Here is a 17,998-nt window from a genome sequence, read left to right as displayed (position 1 = left end):
CTTAGTTTATTCTTCTTCTAGTTCCTTGAGGTGTAAAGATAGTTTGAGATCTTTTTTTTTTTTTTTTTTTTTAATGTAGGTGTTTATCATTAGAAACTTCTCTCTCAGAACTGCTTTTGCTGTATCCCATACATTTTGGTATGTTGTGTTTTCATTTCAGTTTGTCTCAAGATATTTTTTTTTAATGTTCCTTTTATTCTATGATCCATTAATTATTCGGGAGCGTGTTATATAATCTCCACATATTTGCGAATTCTGTCTCCTTCTACTTTCATCATTCTCCCTTACTCACTCCATCTTCCTATCACCTCAGCTCCAACCCTATCATCCTTCAAATGAAGCAGGAATTTTAGGTCTTTATTTCAACCTTAAAATATGATTGAAAGTATTCCCCCACAGAAAGGATGTTCCTAAGCAGCATCAGAAACAGACATAGGTCCTCTCCTTATCTTATATGTTTTCCCTTACTCACTACTTTTTCCCTCCTTCTCTATGTCTTTGTTACACCTTTGTCTTCTCCCATGTATGTCTTCGTTTTTCAGAAATATCCAGTGGCAGCCATGGACATGACGAAGCCTCATTAATGACACTCAATACTGAAGAAAATGTGAACTTTTATATTAATAAGACAGAGCAGAATCCTCACTGCAAGAGTAATACTGGAAGAACAGATTTTCTATTTTCTATTAGGTCAGCAATCAGAGGGCTCCTATGTATCTTTTAAAGATACATAGTTAGGGGCGCCTGGGTGGCTTGGTTGGTTAAGCGTCCGACTTCGGCTCAGGTCATGATCTCATGGTCCGTGAGTTCGAGCCCCGCGTCGGGCTCTGTGCTGACAGCTCAGGTGCTGACAGCTCAGAGCCTGGAGCCTGTTTCAGATTCTGTGTCTCCCTCTCTCTCTGCCCCTCCCCCATTCATGCTCTGTCTCTGTCTCAAAAATAAATAAACGTTAAAAAAAAAAAAAAAAAAGATAAATAAAGTTGCAGATAAAACTATATACAGTGTTTGGGATTGGCTTCCAAATGATCCAGGAGGGAGCACAGTGGAGAGTACAGACAAAACAAGATGGGCCAACAGTTAGTAACTGTTGAAGCTGGTTGATGGGTACATGGAAGTTCATTACACTATTCTATTTTTAAATATAATTGAAATCCTTAAAAATAAAAAGTTTAAAAAATTAAAATCAATGACTTCAAAATGAGAAGCAAACAAAGGGGGAAAAAAGCCCATATCTAAAGCTCTCAGTTTATGTAGTACAGTTAGTATATCAGGGTAGAATTAGATATTGTAAAATACATTCAGACAATGCAAGACAACCAATGAGAAGAACAAACCATCTGTGGAGAAATCTTAAAAAATACTAGTCGAAAGAACATTTCTTTTTTAAATAATCATCTCTCAAATATACAATATTTTCAACTTTTCAAGTGTGAGCATTTTCCAATGACAGTCAGGTGGGCACTAACAGTACAAGTGTTAGAACAAGCACTGGGTTCTACAAATAACCACACGTAGTACTCGCTTCGGCAACATGTATACTAAAATAACCACACCTAAAGGATACAGTTTTCAAACTGTGATCACGCTCATGAAGTAAAACAATACCCCAGGGTTATAAAAGATAAAATACATAAAAATACTCTAAAAAGATGCTTTATCTAAAAAGATAAAGATACTGTAATAAATAAAAAAATTAGTCTGCTTCCAGATTTCAAGTGTGGATAGGGGAACTGAGGGAAAGGATGAAAAAAGGAAGCTACGCTAAAGCTAAAGATCTCAGACACCTGGAAATGCATTTCATCTAACTAGAGATGAAAACTGCCGCGCTTCAGAAACTGTGGCTTTGAATGAGAATGAACTAGTACATGTAATTCTGCAGTCTTCCAAAACTTCACTCATCACTAAAAATCACAGTAAAGGAACTAAAAGCAAAACAGAAACTCAAGGACAAAGAGAACAGAAAAGAAGATAGCAACTACGTTTTTTAAGATTGTAGAGCAGAAAGGCAAGCGACAACTGACTTAGCAGAGTCAAGAAAACTAAACACGGAGGGACATCTGGGTGGCTCAGTGAGTTGAGCATCTGACTCTGGATTTCAGCTCAGGTCATGATCTCACAATTTGCGGGTTTGAGCCCCATATCCGGCTCTGCACTGACAGTGTGGGGGCCTGTGTGGGATTCTCTCTCTCCTGTCTCTCTGCCCGTCCCCTGCTTGTACATACTCTCTCTCAAAATAAAAAATAAAAAATAAAGCATTTAAAAAAAAAGAAATAAAAGAAAACTAGACATTGGAAAAGCCAAAAAGCTATGCAACGTACATTACAGGACCCCTTAAAAACTCCGGAACTGGCTACACGAGCACTCTTACAAGTGACAGTGAAGGTGGAGCTACAAACAGGAAGCTCAGATGGAAGCCTGTTTAAAACTCACTTAGTCACCTGCACTACTTCACTGTAGCCAGGATTCTGGCCTTTCCCAGCCCTGGTAGAGGACTAGAGACTCACTGCCTAGAGAATTTAATAGAGGATCTGGACTAGAGGAGACCAGGTACAGTGGGAAAGAGGTAATAAAATCAAAGCCCATCTCCACACTGTAAGTTGAGACCTCTAACCCTCTTGAATTATTCAGCAACCATAATGTCAATAGCCAGATCTAATATTCTAGATGATTCTTCTCTGGGTCCCCAGTGCAAAAGAAAGACCTGAACATACAGACATTAAAGGGTCCCCAATATGACAGCCGAGCCAGCAAACTTTATAATAAGGTTTAGAATTAATAAGTAATACCATGAACCCAAAGTTCCCAATAAGCCTCAATCTTAAATATGAGCAGAGGACCAATGACTGTAAGAAAAGCCACTAACAAAAAAACAAAAACCCAAACAGAGAAAAAGAAAGAAAATTGAAGAAAACAGACAATTCACAGGAAGAAAAAAATCACCTATCTTTAATATATTTGGAGAAGTGAGAGAAAATAGTACACCTATAGAAAAAGAACAATATGTTATTTTTTAAAAATGAATATTCAGAAAACGAAAAAGAACTGAAAATTTTAAATGTAACAAAAATTAAAAACTTACTAAAAGTTCAGGCGGAAAGTGGGAGAGAAAACTAAATCATACATTTAATATATTTACTAGTTCCATAAAGAAAGAAAATAGAAGTAAATAAAAAAAAAGTAATGAGAATATTTTCAAGAATTGAGGGACAAAAGTTTTCAAATTCAGAGAGCCCACTAAATGCCCAGCACCAAGGAATATCATCATGAAATTTCAAAACACTGAAGAAAAGGAAAAAAAATCTGACTCTCCAGAATGGGAAAAAAAAAAAAAGTCAAAACAGAATCAAGAATGAGAATGGGGGCGCCTGCATGGCTCATTCAGTTAAGTGTCTGACTCTTGATTTAGGCTCAGGTCATGATCTCACAATTTCCACGAATTCGAGCCTCGCATTAGGCCCTGCTTTGGCCCACTTCCAACTCCATGCTGACGACACCAAGCCTGCTTCGGATTCTCTCTCTGTCCCTCCCTAGCTCGCGTGGAGATGCAGGTGAGTTCTCTCCCTCTCTCCCTTTCTCTCAAAATAAACTTAAAAAAAAAAAAAACAAACCAAGAATGAGAATGGCATTGGACTTCTCAGTGGCAATACCAGAAGAAAGAAAACAAAAAAGAAATGTTTTCAAAATTAGGAGGGAACTAATTTCTACTAGAATTCTAAACCTAGCCATACTAAGTATAAATAGAACAGAGGTTTTCAGGTATGAAAAGTCTCACAAAAAATTACTATACTTTCCTCAAGAAGCCACTACAGGAACTATTCCACCAAAAAGAGGAACTACACTATAATAAAGAGATGGAATCCAGTAAGCAGAAGATTCAACACAAAAGATAAACAAATGCATTCCCCAGTACGAAGCTGAGGGGGATTACAGACCGACAGCTATGCAAAAAGTACAAAGTCCAGCCTCCAACCATGAAGCAGGTCAGAAAGTTCCAGGAAAATGGTGCAGGGGCTATGAGAAACAGTCTGGCAATTCCTCAAAAAATTAAACATAAAATTATCATGACTCAGCAATTTTATATCTAGAGATGTACTCAAAAGATTTGAAAACAGCTATTCAAACAAATACTTGTACACCAACGTTCGTGATAACCAAAAGGTAAGAACACCCAATTAGTAGGCTCCATTAACTAATGAATGGATAGACAAAAAACAGTATATCCATACAATGGAATATTACTCAGCCATAAAAAGGAATAAGGTACTAATACATGCTACAACTTGGATAATCCTTGAAAACATTATGCTAAGTAAAAAAAAAAAAAAAAAAAAGAAGAAAAAAAAAGCCAGACACAAAAAGTCATGCTGTATAACTCCATTAATAGTAGTCCTCCCTTACCTGTGGGGTGTATGTTCTCGGAACCCCAAGTGAATGCCTGATACACATAGAACCAAACCCTATATATGATGTTTTTTTCCTATACATGCATAAGATAAAGTTTAATTCCTAAATTGGACACAGTAAGAGATTATCACTAAAATAATAGAAAAATTATAACAATATATTGCAATAAAAGTTATGTGAACATGGTCTCTTTCTCTCTTGTCCTCTTAAAATATCCTACTGTGCTGTACTCACCTTCCTTCCTGTGATGATGTGAGATAATAAAATGTCTAAGTGGTAAGATGAAGTGAGGTAAATGATGTAGGCATTGTGACATAGTAGTAGGCTACCATTGACCTTCTAACGGTACGTCAGAAGGAGGATTATGTACTTCTGGACCACGGTTGACCATGGATCCACTGAAACTGTAAAAAGCAAAACTGTAAATAATGGGGGGACTACTGTACATGAACTATCCAGAATAGGTAAATCCATAGAGTCAGAGCTGTTTGGTGGTCACCAGGGGCTGAGGAGAAACAGGAATGGGGAGTGACTGTTTAATGAGTAAACAATTTTTTTTTTTTTTGGAGTAATAAAAATGTTTTGGAATTAGACAAAGATAGTGGTTGCCCAGCACTGAACTGTACTAAATGCCACTTAAATTATGCACTTTTATGTGGTTAAGTTTATGTTAAGTGAATTTTATCTCCATTTCTTAAGAAAGAAAGCTCTTAGCTCCAAGAAGATGAAATTGATAGAGTACATAATATTTTGTAAACACATTAAAATGAAATGTTAATAAGTGAGGCAAAATTTAAGAATGAATTAGCATTACTACATAGAAAACTAAACAAATAAGAAAACCTAGAAACGCTAAGAAAAGTAATCATTTTAGTCAAACACAGTATTTTTTTTTAAGTTTATTTAGAGAGAGAGAGAGAGAGAGAGAGAGAGAGAGCGCGCTCAAGCAGGGGAGGGGCAGAGAGACGGGGAGACAGAGAAGCCCAAGCAGGCTCCCCACTGCCAGTGCAGAGCCCAATGCAGGGCTTAATCTCATGAACCATGAGATCCTGAACTGAGCTGAAACCAAAAGTTGGACGTGTAACCAACTGAGCCACTCAGGTGCCTCTATTTTTATTTTTATTTTTTATTTTTTGAAAGAGCAAATTAGCGAGTGGAGGAAAGAGGCAGAGGGGGAGAGACAATCTTAAGCAGGCTCCATGCTCAGTGCAGAGCCTGATCCCACAACCCTGGAATCGTGACCTGAGATGACATCAAAAGTCACACACTTAACCGACTGAGCCACACAGGCACCCCAGTCATCCATAGTATTTACAAAATTATAGTAATTCAGATATGAATTATATGGTGATGGAGACAGAAAATGTCTACGGGAGAGAGAGAGAGATGAAAGAACCAGCTCCTGATCTTCCACAGTTGAAATTCAATGAAAAATACCAAAAAGTGAAGAATTTAAAAGTAGAGTACAGAACTACAAAAGACCCCATACTGTCAAGGCAATCTTGAGAAAGAAGAATAAAGCTGGAGGTCCAGATTTCAAGATAAATTACAAAGCTGTAGTAATCAAAACAGTATGGTACTGGAACAAAAACACACATAGATCAATGGACCGGAACAGACAGCCCGGAAATAAACCCACAATCATATGGTCAATTAATCTGTAACAAAGCAGGAAAGAGTACACAATGAGAAAAAGACAGTCTCTTCTACAAACGGTGCTGGGAAAACTGGACAAAACTATGCAAAAGAATGACACTGGACCACCGTCTTAACCATACACAAAAATAAACTCCAAATGGATTAAAGACTTAAATGTAAGATCTGAAACCATAAAACTCCTAGAAGAAAACACAGGCAATAATCTCTCTGATATTGGCCTTAGCAACATTTTTCTCAATAGGTCTCCTGAAGCAAAGGAAACAAAAACAAAAGTAAACTATAGGGACTACACCAAAATAAAAAGCTTTTGCACAGTAAAGGAGACAATCAACAAAATGAAAAGACAATGTACTGAATGGGAGAAGATATTTGCAAATCACACATCCAATAAAGAGTTAATATCCAAAATACATGAAAAACTTCTACAACACCAAAAAACAATGATTAAAAAACAGAGGAGCTGAACAGACATTTCTCCAAAGAACACATACAGATAGCCAACAGACACATGACAAGATGTTCACCATCACTAATCAAGGAAATGCAAATCAAAACCACAATATCACCTCACATCTGTCAGAATGATTAGTATTAAAAACATAAGAAATAACAAGTGTTGTTGAGGATGTGGAGAAAACGGAACCCTCATGCACTGTTGGTGGGAATGTAAACTGGTGCAACCTCTCAGAAAACAGTATGGAGTTTCCTCCAAGTAATTAAATATAGAAACACCATCCAATCCAATAATTCCACTACTGGGTATTTACCCAAAGAAAATGAACAATAATTTGAAAAGATATAAGCATCCTTATGTTTATTGCAGCATTTTAAAAAAAGTTTTTATTTATTTGAGAGACAGAATGCTCACACAAGCCGGGGAGGGGCAGAGAGACGGGGAGAGAGAGAATCCCAAGCAGGCTCCACGCAGTCAGCATGGAGCCCAGCTTGGGACTCTAACCCATGAACCGTGAGATCACAACCTGAGCAGAAATAAAGAGTCACACACTTAACCAACTGAGCTACTCAGGTGCCCCTATTGCAGCATTATTAACAATAGCCAAGACATCTGGAAGCAACCCAGGTATTCATCGATAGATGAACAGATAAAGAAGATGGGGTATATACATACAATGGAATATTACTCAGCCATAAAAAAAAAGGGGGGGGGGGATGAGATCTTACCATTTGCAGCAACAGTGATAGACCTAGAGGGTATTATGCTAAATGAAGTAAATCAAAGACAAAGAAGACAAATACCATATGATTTCACTTATATGTGGAATCTAAAAAGTAAAACAAAGCTGAAACAGACCCATAAATACAGAAAACCGGTGGTTGCCAGAGGGGAAGTGTGGGGGGGGGATAGGCAAAATGAATGGAGGAGAGTGGGGTGTACGGGCTTCCAGTTACGGCGTAAGTCAGAGATGAGAGGTACAGTGTGGGTAATACAATGAATGGTACTGTAATAGCACTGGACGGTAACAGATGGCAGCTACACTTGTGGTGAGCTATGAAAGTGATTGCTGAAAAGAAACAAGTTTAAGAGTGCTTAAAAGTTGCCTCTGGAAGTAAGAAATAAGAAATGGGGGTGTAATGCCACAGGGAATTGCTATTTTTGGTAACAAGCTTAAACCTGCAGTGGGAAATAAGAAATGCCACAGGGAATTGCTATTTTTGGTAACAAACTTAAAACTAAAAGGGAAGTGGAGAAGAAATGGTATATATTTACATCGGTTATAAAAACTAGGCTCACCTGGAGAAACTGTGTGAATTCTGTGTAGTTAAGATGCTTCTTCCGATTATGCCCAAAATGCAGTCGGATAAATTCACAGTCCCAGTTAAAAGGGATATGGTGATGAATAATAGTCTGTCCAAAAATTTCTTTGACATTTTCTTAAAAGGGAAGACAAAAATAAACAAATTATATCTGGAACAAGTAGTTTAGTCCACTGCAATGTTCCTACAGAAAGAAATTAAGAGAAATTTCAAGTCAATATTACCTGCTTCTATTAAGATTAGCTGCAAAATTTTTCGTGCCCAGAAACCCATGCACAGGAACACAATTGATACAAAATATAATTTTACACTTAAGATTGTGTACCATTACATATAAGGCCATGAGATTCTTAATTTCTCTTGATTTAATTTTAATTAGGAAGTGATTTATATCTTGCACTATAAATGGCTGCTACTTTGCATTCCTGTATAAAATCAATAGTGTTTTCCCGGTTCCTCAAGGAGTCGAATTAAGCCCTTTATCAGAAGCATGAATACCTAAATTACAGTATAATGCAATATTTGTCATACTAAGTATGGTTTGATTGAGGCTTGATTATTACATTCACACTAGCCTGAATCTGTCTATTGAAGATAGGTATAAGAAATACTACCAAAAGCGTATCATTAGCTCAGCAGCAAGCACCTTATTAAAAGCTTCTGATATTGTCAAAAATATGGTCTTGACACAAAGCTACAAAATCCCCATAAAAAGCATGATTATTAGTCTCAACTATTAAAATATTTTAAGATAAGTGAAATTAGTGATTCACTTTTAAATAAAGAAGGACTAAACACAGTACACTAACTTTAAGATAGGAACCAGTCACACTGTGTAAATATACAACCAAAACCCTCTGACAGCTGGTCTTCATGCACTAACAATGTCAGTCACTTTCTTACACAGTTCTACACTTACTATAAAAGTCAATTCACAAATGACTGGTACTTTAACAAGCATAGACTGGATAGCCTAATTTAGAAGCTCATGCCAAAAAAAAAAAAAAAAAGTCATTAACAAAGTTAAGAAAGCAGGAAGCCTGTTTTATTGATGTCTTAAGAACAAAATTATTTTCAAATGTAAGCCAATTAGTGAAAGCGTTTTACCATCCATAGCTACAATTTTACTAATTAGCAAATACAAGTTTAATGTTTTATAATCTCCAACTATGCTACTTTCTCTAATTTCTGTAAATTCTTTGAATAAGATACTGATCTCATATTGTAAATGGTTTAATGGATTCCCTTTAGTTTTATATACCATTTTTTTCTTGATAAAAGCATTACTGGGGTGGGGAGGGGGAGGTGGAAGAGAGTGTAAGAATCCTGAACTGGAAATCCTACCAGTCTGGACTCAATATAACAGCTCCGAATAGGTCACTGCTATCAGTAAGTTGGAAGAAGGCATTGGATGTCACTGGGGAGATGGGATTCTCATCTTTTCTTTCAAATGGAATATAGCATTTATTTCTTGCCTAATTAGCAATACTATATCATAATTTTCAAACCACATTAAAATATTTTCACCTTCCATAAACACAAATTAAAGATATGGGGTTTTGTTTCTAAAAGCAAAAAAACAAACAAACAAAAACAAAAAAACAAAAACTCAGTAGCAATTCATGGGATAGATCTTGGCTTTTAACCAATATAAAAGTTTACCCTCAAATCTATGTGGAATATCAACAGTTGTAAAATATGTCAAAGTTTATAAGATAATTAAAATAATAAGGGTTACCAAAAATAGAGCTAAATATATTAAGAGAGATCAGCAAAGATTTTTTTTAGGATCTTTTTTTAAATAATTAGCTGCTTTATTCCCAAATTAATTACTTTGATTTCTTATTTTTAAGATCCAACAAATAGTGTTAAACTAATAAAACACAAAGAAATTAAGGGAAAGCAGAATAGAATAACTTAAACTACTACATATATTTAATTTAAATATTAAGATTATGAAAGGGAATACATTTTTTATAACCTTTATTTTAAAGGTCACAAATCCTAAAACTCAACTATTTGACAAGAAATGTACATACTGCTACCTAGATTAAGTTTTAAACAATGGTGGAATAAAACTGAATTCCCTTTACATGATCAGAAAATATTAGAATATTACTGTGAAATTAATCAAATACAATCAAAGATTCAAAAGCTTTCAAACTATGAAAATTTACTTATGAAAATTGTTTTCTACTATCACAAAAAGGATAAACCAAAGTTATAATGTCTAATTTACATTCAGAAAAAGTTCCATAATAAAAACTTTAACTAAAATCCTATTTTGTAAACTTCCTAGCAACCTCTAGCTAAGATCTTGGAATATCTTTGAAACAATTAAAATGATAGCTTAAATTACTCATAGTAATCTTCCCAAATATTGAAGTGTCATTTTCCATTACTATTTGTTTCAACATTTCCTACTTCTCCCAAAGTGGTCATTGATAGCTTTGGACATGATTTTATTATGAGCATTAATATGTGCTGTTTTATCTACCACCCCCCAGACACTTTTAATTATTTTGACTATGTCACAGGCTACAACTATAGTTACTAGGACTAACAAAATTTCAAACCTACTTTGGCACCTCTTGATGTGTCCCACTTCCCTTCTGTTATTATTTTACTACCAACTGCCTAAGGCTAATTCAGGAAGCTTATAAAAATAATTAGTACAACTATTATTTTAAAATCCAATTCATAATTACTTTACCAGGATGTGCTTATCCAAAAAAAAAAGTTATACAAAAGCTCCAGAACTGGAGAGCTTCTACTTGTGTGAGGCAACAGCTCAAACATGTGATGCTCTTCTTATCCAGTTTTATCCGGTTCTGCATGACATAAAAGGGAACCCCAATAATCTCAAATATTCCCAATACATCTAACCACAAATGCATAGCAAATCCCCACCCCCACCCCCACCGCCCCCACAGAGAATCCCGTCTTTCCAGTGGCAAACAAGGGTCTTTAGCTCTAAATAGCACTCCTTGGAGTATTATTTCAGTGGCCATAGTTCTGGCCTGGATGAAAGGGCTATGACAGTCACATCTTATTGGCAGCAAGATCATGATCTACTGTTTTATACTAGGTTGGTATTGCTATGGAATATAGGAATCCATTCGTTTTCTGACATATAGAAAACAATAGACCACTTTTTCACTTCCTGCAGAGCATGGGCTTATGAAAGAGATGGTTTATAATTCCTCTTGAAAAGGGAGTTGGGGCCAGATACAAAAGTAGCCTGTCATTATGTTCTCTTTGCTCAAAGGAAAGGAGTATGATTTGTCAGGAGGGCAGGTAATGGTGACAACTGTGATTAAGTAAAAATGTTCACAGACGTATAACATTAGTCAGTTCAGCTGTATCAGTCACTTATGATGATTGGACTAGATGAATTACACATTGAAGCATATATATTATGTAAATATGTCTTAACAGAGGTTTTCATTTCCCCAACAGCCCACAATGTGTCTCCCCATCTCATCCACCCTCATCCCTCCCCTGGTCCTTATGGGAGCTTCCTACTGGTCTTGTTCACCTTTCTTCAGTACAAAATTACCTCTGACCGGGGCTGGCACTCTTCTCCAAGACTGCCGCCATGCCTGTTCCATGAATGAGCCTGGAAGGAGCTGCTGTACCAACGGTGTGGCCAGAGAACTCCTCCTGTAGGTATACAAGCCATCAGCCCTGTGACACAGCCCACCTACCATCAGCCCAACGACATCCTGATTCCAAGGATTCCAGCCCAGCAGGAGCCACTGCTTCCAACTTAAGAGGCTTGAGACCAAACATTTTTATTGTCAGTGGGGGTGGGGGCGGGGGAGTCCTCAATAGCTCAGTTTCATCTGCATAGTTCTTAAAGTGAAGTCAGAGAGGCTTTTAGAAGGACTCCCACCAAAACAGTGAATTCCTTGTGTATAACTGAACAAAAACAATGGCGAGACTTGTGGAAGTAAAGAGTTTTTCAGTGAAGGAAAACTTGGGGAGAAAGAAGAGGAACAACTAAGAGACCAAAAAAGAAAACAAAGGAAAACAAACAACAACAACAGAATGTTCAACAACAGGAACTTGGTAGAGGAAGTCCCAACCAAAATAGCATGTAGACTCAGTCCCAGACTACTAGGTTCTACTTCCAGTTGGGTCATTAATTTCCTAGGTGACTTCCTCTGTTTCTCTAAGCAAAAGTATTTCTATTAATCCTTTACCTACCTCCAGAAGGGACTACCATACAATTAGTCAACAGAGTAGTCCTGCTGCCAAATATATGTGAAGGTCCATTTCTCAGGAAGGATGAGTTTACATTTAAAGAGCATCTATTACTATAGAAACTAGATGCTTCACCAGTCTATCACCAAATGCATAAAAACTAATAACACTATGACCTTTTTTTTTAACCTTAAACTCTAAGCTACTCTAGTAGCCTTCAGTATTAACAGGATTTTTTTCTGCAATATCTGAAAGGGGTCTCAAAATTCTTACTGATTTATTTTGAACACCCAGGTGAAGCTCTAATTCTTACTAGACCAAATTAGGTATTGGTTACCATTAGATTTTCATAGTATTCCATGTCTACAGCTTTGTTCCCACTGAGAGAGGGTAATTTTTCACATCTAGACTTCCATCTCCCGAACCTTTTAAAAACAGCGGTGGTTATGCCTAACCCACCCCAATCTATTCTTCCCTTCAGAGAAAAAGAGTCTATTTTAAAGGCACAAATGGAACCCATTTCTATTTGCTGTATTTAATGACAATCAAAAACAGTACCAAATCAAAAGGAATCCCTGCTTTTTCAGGGTTCTACAGTGAGGGGATAAAGATGTGCCCTTGAAAAAAATCACTTTGGAGAGGTCCCATTCCTAGGCAAGCGCTTTGGAACACAATGCTGATGAGATTTTAATAAAAAACTTAGACTGTACAACATATCTTATATTCATTTATTAGTTAATAGACAGGAGTTGGGGTTTCATTTTTTTAGAAGGATTACATCTTTGTTAACGCACTGGGCTTTGATTTTTTAAATGTGGGACAAATGCAAGGCAGCTACTGACAACACAATGTAGTGTAACTGGTTATCTAGGTTACCTCAACCTAATTCTATCAAGCAGAATATCCAGTACACTAGAGGCTAGTAGTGAGACCAAGGCAAGTTTAGACTGTATCTAGCACACACCAATCATGCAACGGCCTCCACAAGGCTCAACAGTGGCAGTAACAGATATATAAGCCATTAAGTAATTATCCACAGCATGCATTAGAAATTTTATTAAAAGAACATCAAAGAGGAAACAACTATGGTTTTATTCACTCTTTTAAAAACTCCAGAACCCTCTCCTGCGCTTGCTTGCACATTCTGAAATGGATTACCGAGGTCTCAATGTAAGTCTTCTCCCCCAAAGCAGAGGCATCTCTAACAATTAAAAAACAGAAACAAAAAACTTGTCCAGCACTCAAGTAAATGTTGTTCGATATTCCTATTTACATAAATACTTGCAAAAATGTACACAACTTAAGTATCTAATCTGATGTGTATTAAAAAGCATATCTAAAAAAACAAAAGCATAGATGAGAACAATATATACAAATACACAGATAATAACATCATCATCATAGTCCATGAGATACCAATGGCATAACAGTTCCCCCCCCCCACTCCATTACACCTGGCATCCAATATTCTCTCCCGCCTTTCTCTCCTGGTGTGCACAAGAGAAAATTGTACTTTAAATAAATTCTAAACTAGAAAATATAAGGCCATTTGGTGAAAAGGATTTACAGTTAGAATGGATCTATAATTTCCTTTTACCTAAACATATATCTATAAATACATAAGCACAATTCATTTTATTAAGTGGATACAAACATGAAAACTGACCTTTAACACAGATCCAAAATCCTATAAAAATAAACTCCAAGTTAATTAGTTCCTTATGCTGAAATTCTGTAGTCTTGAAAACAGCCTGTAATGAGTAGGCCTTAGAAATCTTGTTAAATCGCATTTGTAACAGTTTCAATGCTTCTCCTCCTTCCTTAATAATATAAAATTAAACTTTCTCTCCTTCATTATGATTTTTATTTAAGAAAATTTGTCTAAAATGAATCTTCAAAACTAGGGAGGCAAGACAGGAAGGGAAAATGGTCAAGGTCCCCAAGAAACAGATGACCATCATCAAGACAACCACCCAACTGGCCAGGGGCTCCAAGAACAATGTTGAAAGGGCATTCAGCAGTACCTCATTCCATAGGAATCTTCCTATCTTTACATTATGAAGCAGAAGAATGAAAGCAGGATTTTGGAGGGTTCATATGTTTATTTTTCAGGTCATATCAGGAGCTATAACAACTAAAACTGATTTGTTTTGCTTCTAATCCTAATTATATTTTCTGAAAATTCTAACTCATGAATCATAGTCTGGGAGAAAAACAAAAGATCTTTAAAATGCTAAAGTTGGGATCTAATAACTACAAGCTCTCATTTGCATGAAATAAATGTGTTCATAAACCACTCAACTGCTTCTTATACCCATTTTAATCTACTAATCAACACTGGCATGGGTCTCTATTGTTAGTCGACTGGATGAACTGACTTGAGTGACTTGTTTTTTAAAATAGAAATTGCGAAAAGCATCAAATGGAGATGACACAAAGAACCATGATACCAAGGTAGGAAGGACAAAAGTCCCCACAATTTGGTTTTGGGAAATCTAATTCTTAAAACAATGGATACATGATAGAAGCACAGGTCTACCATCACTAATACAGATATTTGTATCAAAGTATTTCCCAAGTATTGCTGCACATTTGGAAGTGAGACATGTGAGAATGTGTGGTACCTATTGAAAACAGAAAATGCAGCATTATTAGTGGTCTGGGGTTAATGCTGAGTGATGAGATGATAAGGTTTTATATTTTAAACTACAGAATTTGGGTGCTTCTGGGAAAAATCAACCTTCTTTACGAGGCAGAATGGCCAGAGCCTGCTCCAAAGCAGGAGTATGCCAACATGGATACAGAAACCTAAGGAGTTCTGCATAGGTAATTATTTGGGGAAATCTTACACAGACAACAACTGGGTCAATGGACAAAAGGAAACAGTCAATGCCAAGCTAGAAAATGTGCCCACTAAAAGCATTAAAGGGCACCACTGGTCCTTCTAATACCTGTATTTTCTCACCATTCTTTTCATGGCAGTGATACTTCCTCCTTTGGGTGTAACTGAAGGATTTTTTTTATAAGACAAATTCTGTGGTGAATAAATATTTAGCTCCGGGAAAGCCTGATTTTCAAGAGTCTCTCTACAACATATTGATGCAAATTCACCCTATAAAAGGGGCTCAAGTTCAGCTTTACAAGATAAAAATGTTCTGGAAATCTGTTTCACAACTATGTGAATATACTCAATGCTACTGAACTGTACACTGAAAAATGGTTAAGATTTTATGTGTTCTTTTATCACAATAAAAATATATAAATATTTTTTTTAAAAGAAGAGGATTCAAGGTCCTTGAAAACACTGCATTGTTTTTATTGAAAAACCTGTTGCAGGAAAAATTAGCAGATACGGTAAACGTAAACTAATTTCTGCAAATAAGCGTCTTTAAAAACTAAAACATCCACGGCTACAAACAGAAATTCTAGTTTATATGCTTGTCAAACACTGATCTTGTGCTAGATTATATGCCTAGCAAAGGATTTATATCAATTTCTATATTTAACACAAATGTTAGTTTCAATGTTCTAGGCTTGTTTCCTAAAATCAAAAATCTACAATGGTAATTCAGAGAATGCTAACTATTCTTAACTCCCTCCTTCAGTTCCATTCTTGGTGTTACATCGTAGCACTTTTCCAAACTGCTACTGAGGAGCTATGCACTCTCTACCCAAAAATCCCTTCAAGAATGATATGATTATTCCATGTTGTTCCTGGTCTGTTTCATAAAGAATTTTGCTCAGGCTAGCCCAGAGCAAGAAAATTTTACACCACATATTTTTGGAATGTATAAGTGTCAATAAATGACTCAATGAGCAAAGATTCCTTAATTTTTTGCAATTGTCTAATGCTTTAAAGAAAATACACCATTTTAATTTTATCTGTGTAAATTCTTTGAGGAAATCAATACTTCACTTATTAACTAGCTCCTAGATAATCAGCAATTTATATGCATTTACTAGATTTAGCAATTAAAGACTGGACCAGCTTCACTAACTTCACTTATCCCTTATAATCTTTTTTTTTCCTTACCAAATGTCACCTCTCCATTTCCACTCTTGTCAAACAACTGGAAAGCCACTATGAACATAGAATCTGGAGCACACAAAACAGATTCAAATGCCAAGAATTCTTGATAGGAGATCAATCTGGAACAAAATATAACATGTTATTGGCTGGTAAAGAAAGGGAAATATCAGGCATTTAACCTGTCTTTACTGTATGAACTATAGCTCAGGGTAACCACACAATTGGTAAAGGGAAGTCATCTGGAATTTGCTTCAAAATAATCCAGGAGATTAAAAATATAAATAAAACAAATTTAATAATTATTTTAATAATTACCAAAACTTGGTGATGAGGATATTGAATTTGCTATACTCGTCTGTGTTTTATAGGCTTGAAATGTCAATAATACATTTTTTAAAGGAAGATTCAAAACAAGAGGAGGGAAACTAAAGCACGTGGAGTCCTAGAATACTCAGGGTTGTGAAATTAGCCAGTGGCCAAAATTATACTAAAATTGCCTTCAATGATCTTATACAGTTGGCATATGCTAGTGTATAGTTTAGAGTCATCTTCCATAGCAAGCTTGCTGCAAACATCCCACACCATGTTGCTGCTATTGGTAAGTGACTAATATCCAAGTAACAGCAATATAAAAATCTGGTTTTTTATAAATATATAAATACATGTAGTTATTTATTTACTTATTCATATTAGTAATGGTGCTGCCTTTTATTCTCAAATGGCCTGGTTTGGACAATACATTTATAGTCACCCAATCAAAAGGAATAGACCTAATCTTAACATGGCTTCTTGCCCCTTAGGATCTGATCTCTGTATGCCTCCCCTTTGTTCTCTGCACTCCAACCCACTCTTTTTCAATCCCTGCTCCTTCCACCCAGGACCATCACACAACATTTCACTTTCCTTGGAATGATCCCACCATCTCCAAACTTCTGCCCATTTAATTTGTACCCATCCTTACATAGTCCAGATCAAATATCATTTCCTCAAGACAACCAACCATCTCACAGTCTCGAGATGATTTCACTTACCCTTTACAGCCTTACGGCAGCACACTGTACCTTTTTAGTGCCCCTTGCAAAATTTTTATTAAAATAGTTATGTAATTCATTGTTTAAAGTCTGATTTCCTGCGAGAAGATAGGCTTGTCACAGAGCACAAGTTTGATTCAGGTAAGAACTTGTAAATATTCTTGAATGAACTCAATTTATAATATACGGCTTTTATTTATTTTTTTAAGTGTTTATTTTTGAGAGAGACTGAGTAAGCGGGGAGGGACAGAGAGAGAGGATTCAAAGTAGGCTCTGCACTGTCAGCGGAGAGCCCAAAGTGGGGCTCAAACCCATGAACTGTGAGATCATGACCTGAGCCAAAGTTAGACGCTTAACTGACTGAACCACCCAGGTGCCCCAAGAATATATAGCTTTACAGAGAGCTATATTTCTCAACACAGATTTAGGAAAATGACTACATTTTACATTTCATTTTATGTCTCCATTCATCTAAGACATATTTTACATTTGTAGTTTCCTTTTCCATTACTTGTAACACTCTGAATTATGTTTAAGTTACACAAATTACATTATATCCAAAGCAATGGTGCATACTATGCCTTTTCCCTTTATTGAGGGAAAGGCTTTGTGGTGGTATTATTCAGGACACTAAAGACTATGCCTTCACTGTGCCCCTGCTGAAGAATCTTTGGTGGAATTAGGAGCTTAAGTGCCTAATGAATCCTGGGAAGAACAACCCAATAAACTGTTTATCAGGTCACCTTTCATAATACATTTTATGCATTGGTATACTACTAAAAACACAAAAGTGTGGTTATCATTACACAAATTTTCAGGTAGTAAAAACAAATGAAGTTATAACATATCAGGTATCATCATCTACACACTCCTAAAAAGCACTGAGTCCTAT

At 36.1% G+C, this 17,998-nt stretch overlaps 1 protein-coding gene across 4 annotated transcripts in view; it reads right to left on the bottom strand.

Moving 5' to 3' along the window:
• SLC25A12 (solute carrier family 25 member 12) overlaps window positions 1–17,998 on the bottom strand; it is a 206,049-nt gene that overhangs the window by 55,097 nt on the left and 132,954 nt on the right. For 3 of the 4 annotated variants that reach the window (XM_060621646.2, XM_060621648.3, XM_060621647.2), the window contains 2 exons: window positions 16,079–16,194; window positions 7,817–7,956 (listed from right to left, as the gene is read on the bottom strand). In XM_060621646.2, the coding sequence (XP_060477629.1) occupies window positions 7,817–7,956; window positions 16,079–16,194 (256 nt within the window). Of the gene's footprint in view, window positions 1–7,816; window positions 7,957–11,398; window positions 11,497–16,078; window positions 16,195–17,998 lie in introns of those variants that run through there. The other variant, XM_060621650.2, reaches the window with a different exon arrangement.

The sequence above is a fragment of the Panthera onca genome, chromosome C1 (genome assembly GCF_046562875.1).
Source record: "Panthera onca isolate mPanOnc1 chromosome C1, mPanOnc1 haplotype 2, whole genome shotgun sequence".
NCBI classification, from domain to species: domain Eukaryota; kingdom Metazoa; phylum Chordata; class Mammalia; order Carnivora; family Felidae; genus Panthera; species Panthera onca.
This window is presented reverse-complemented; position numbering and strand designations above follow the sequence as displayed.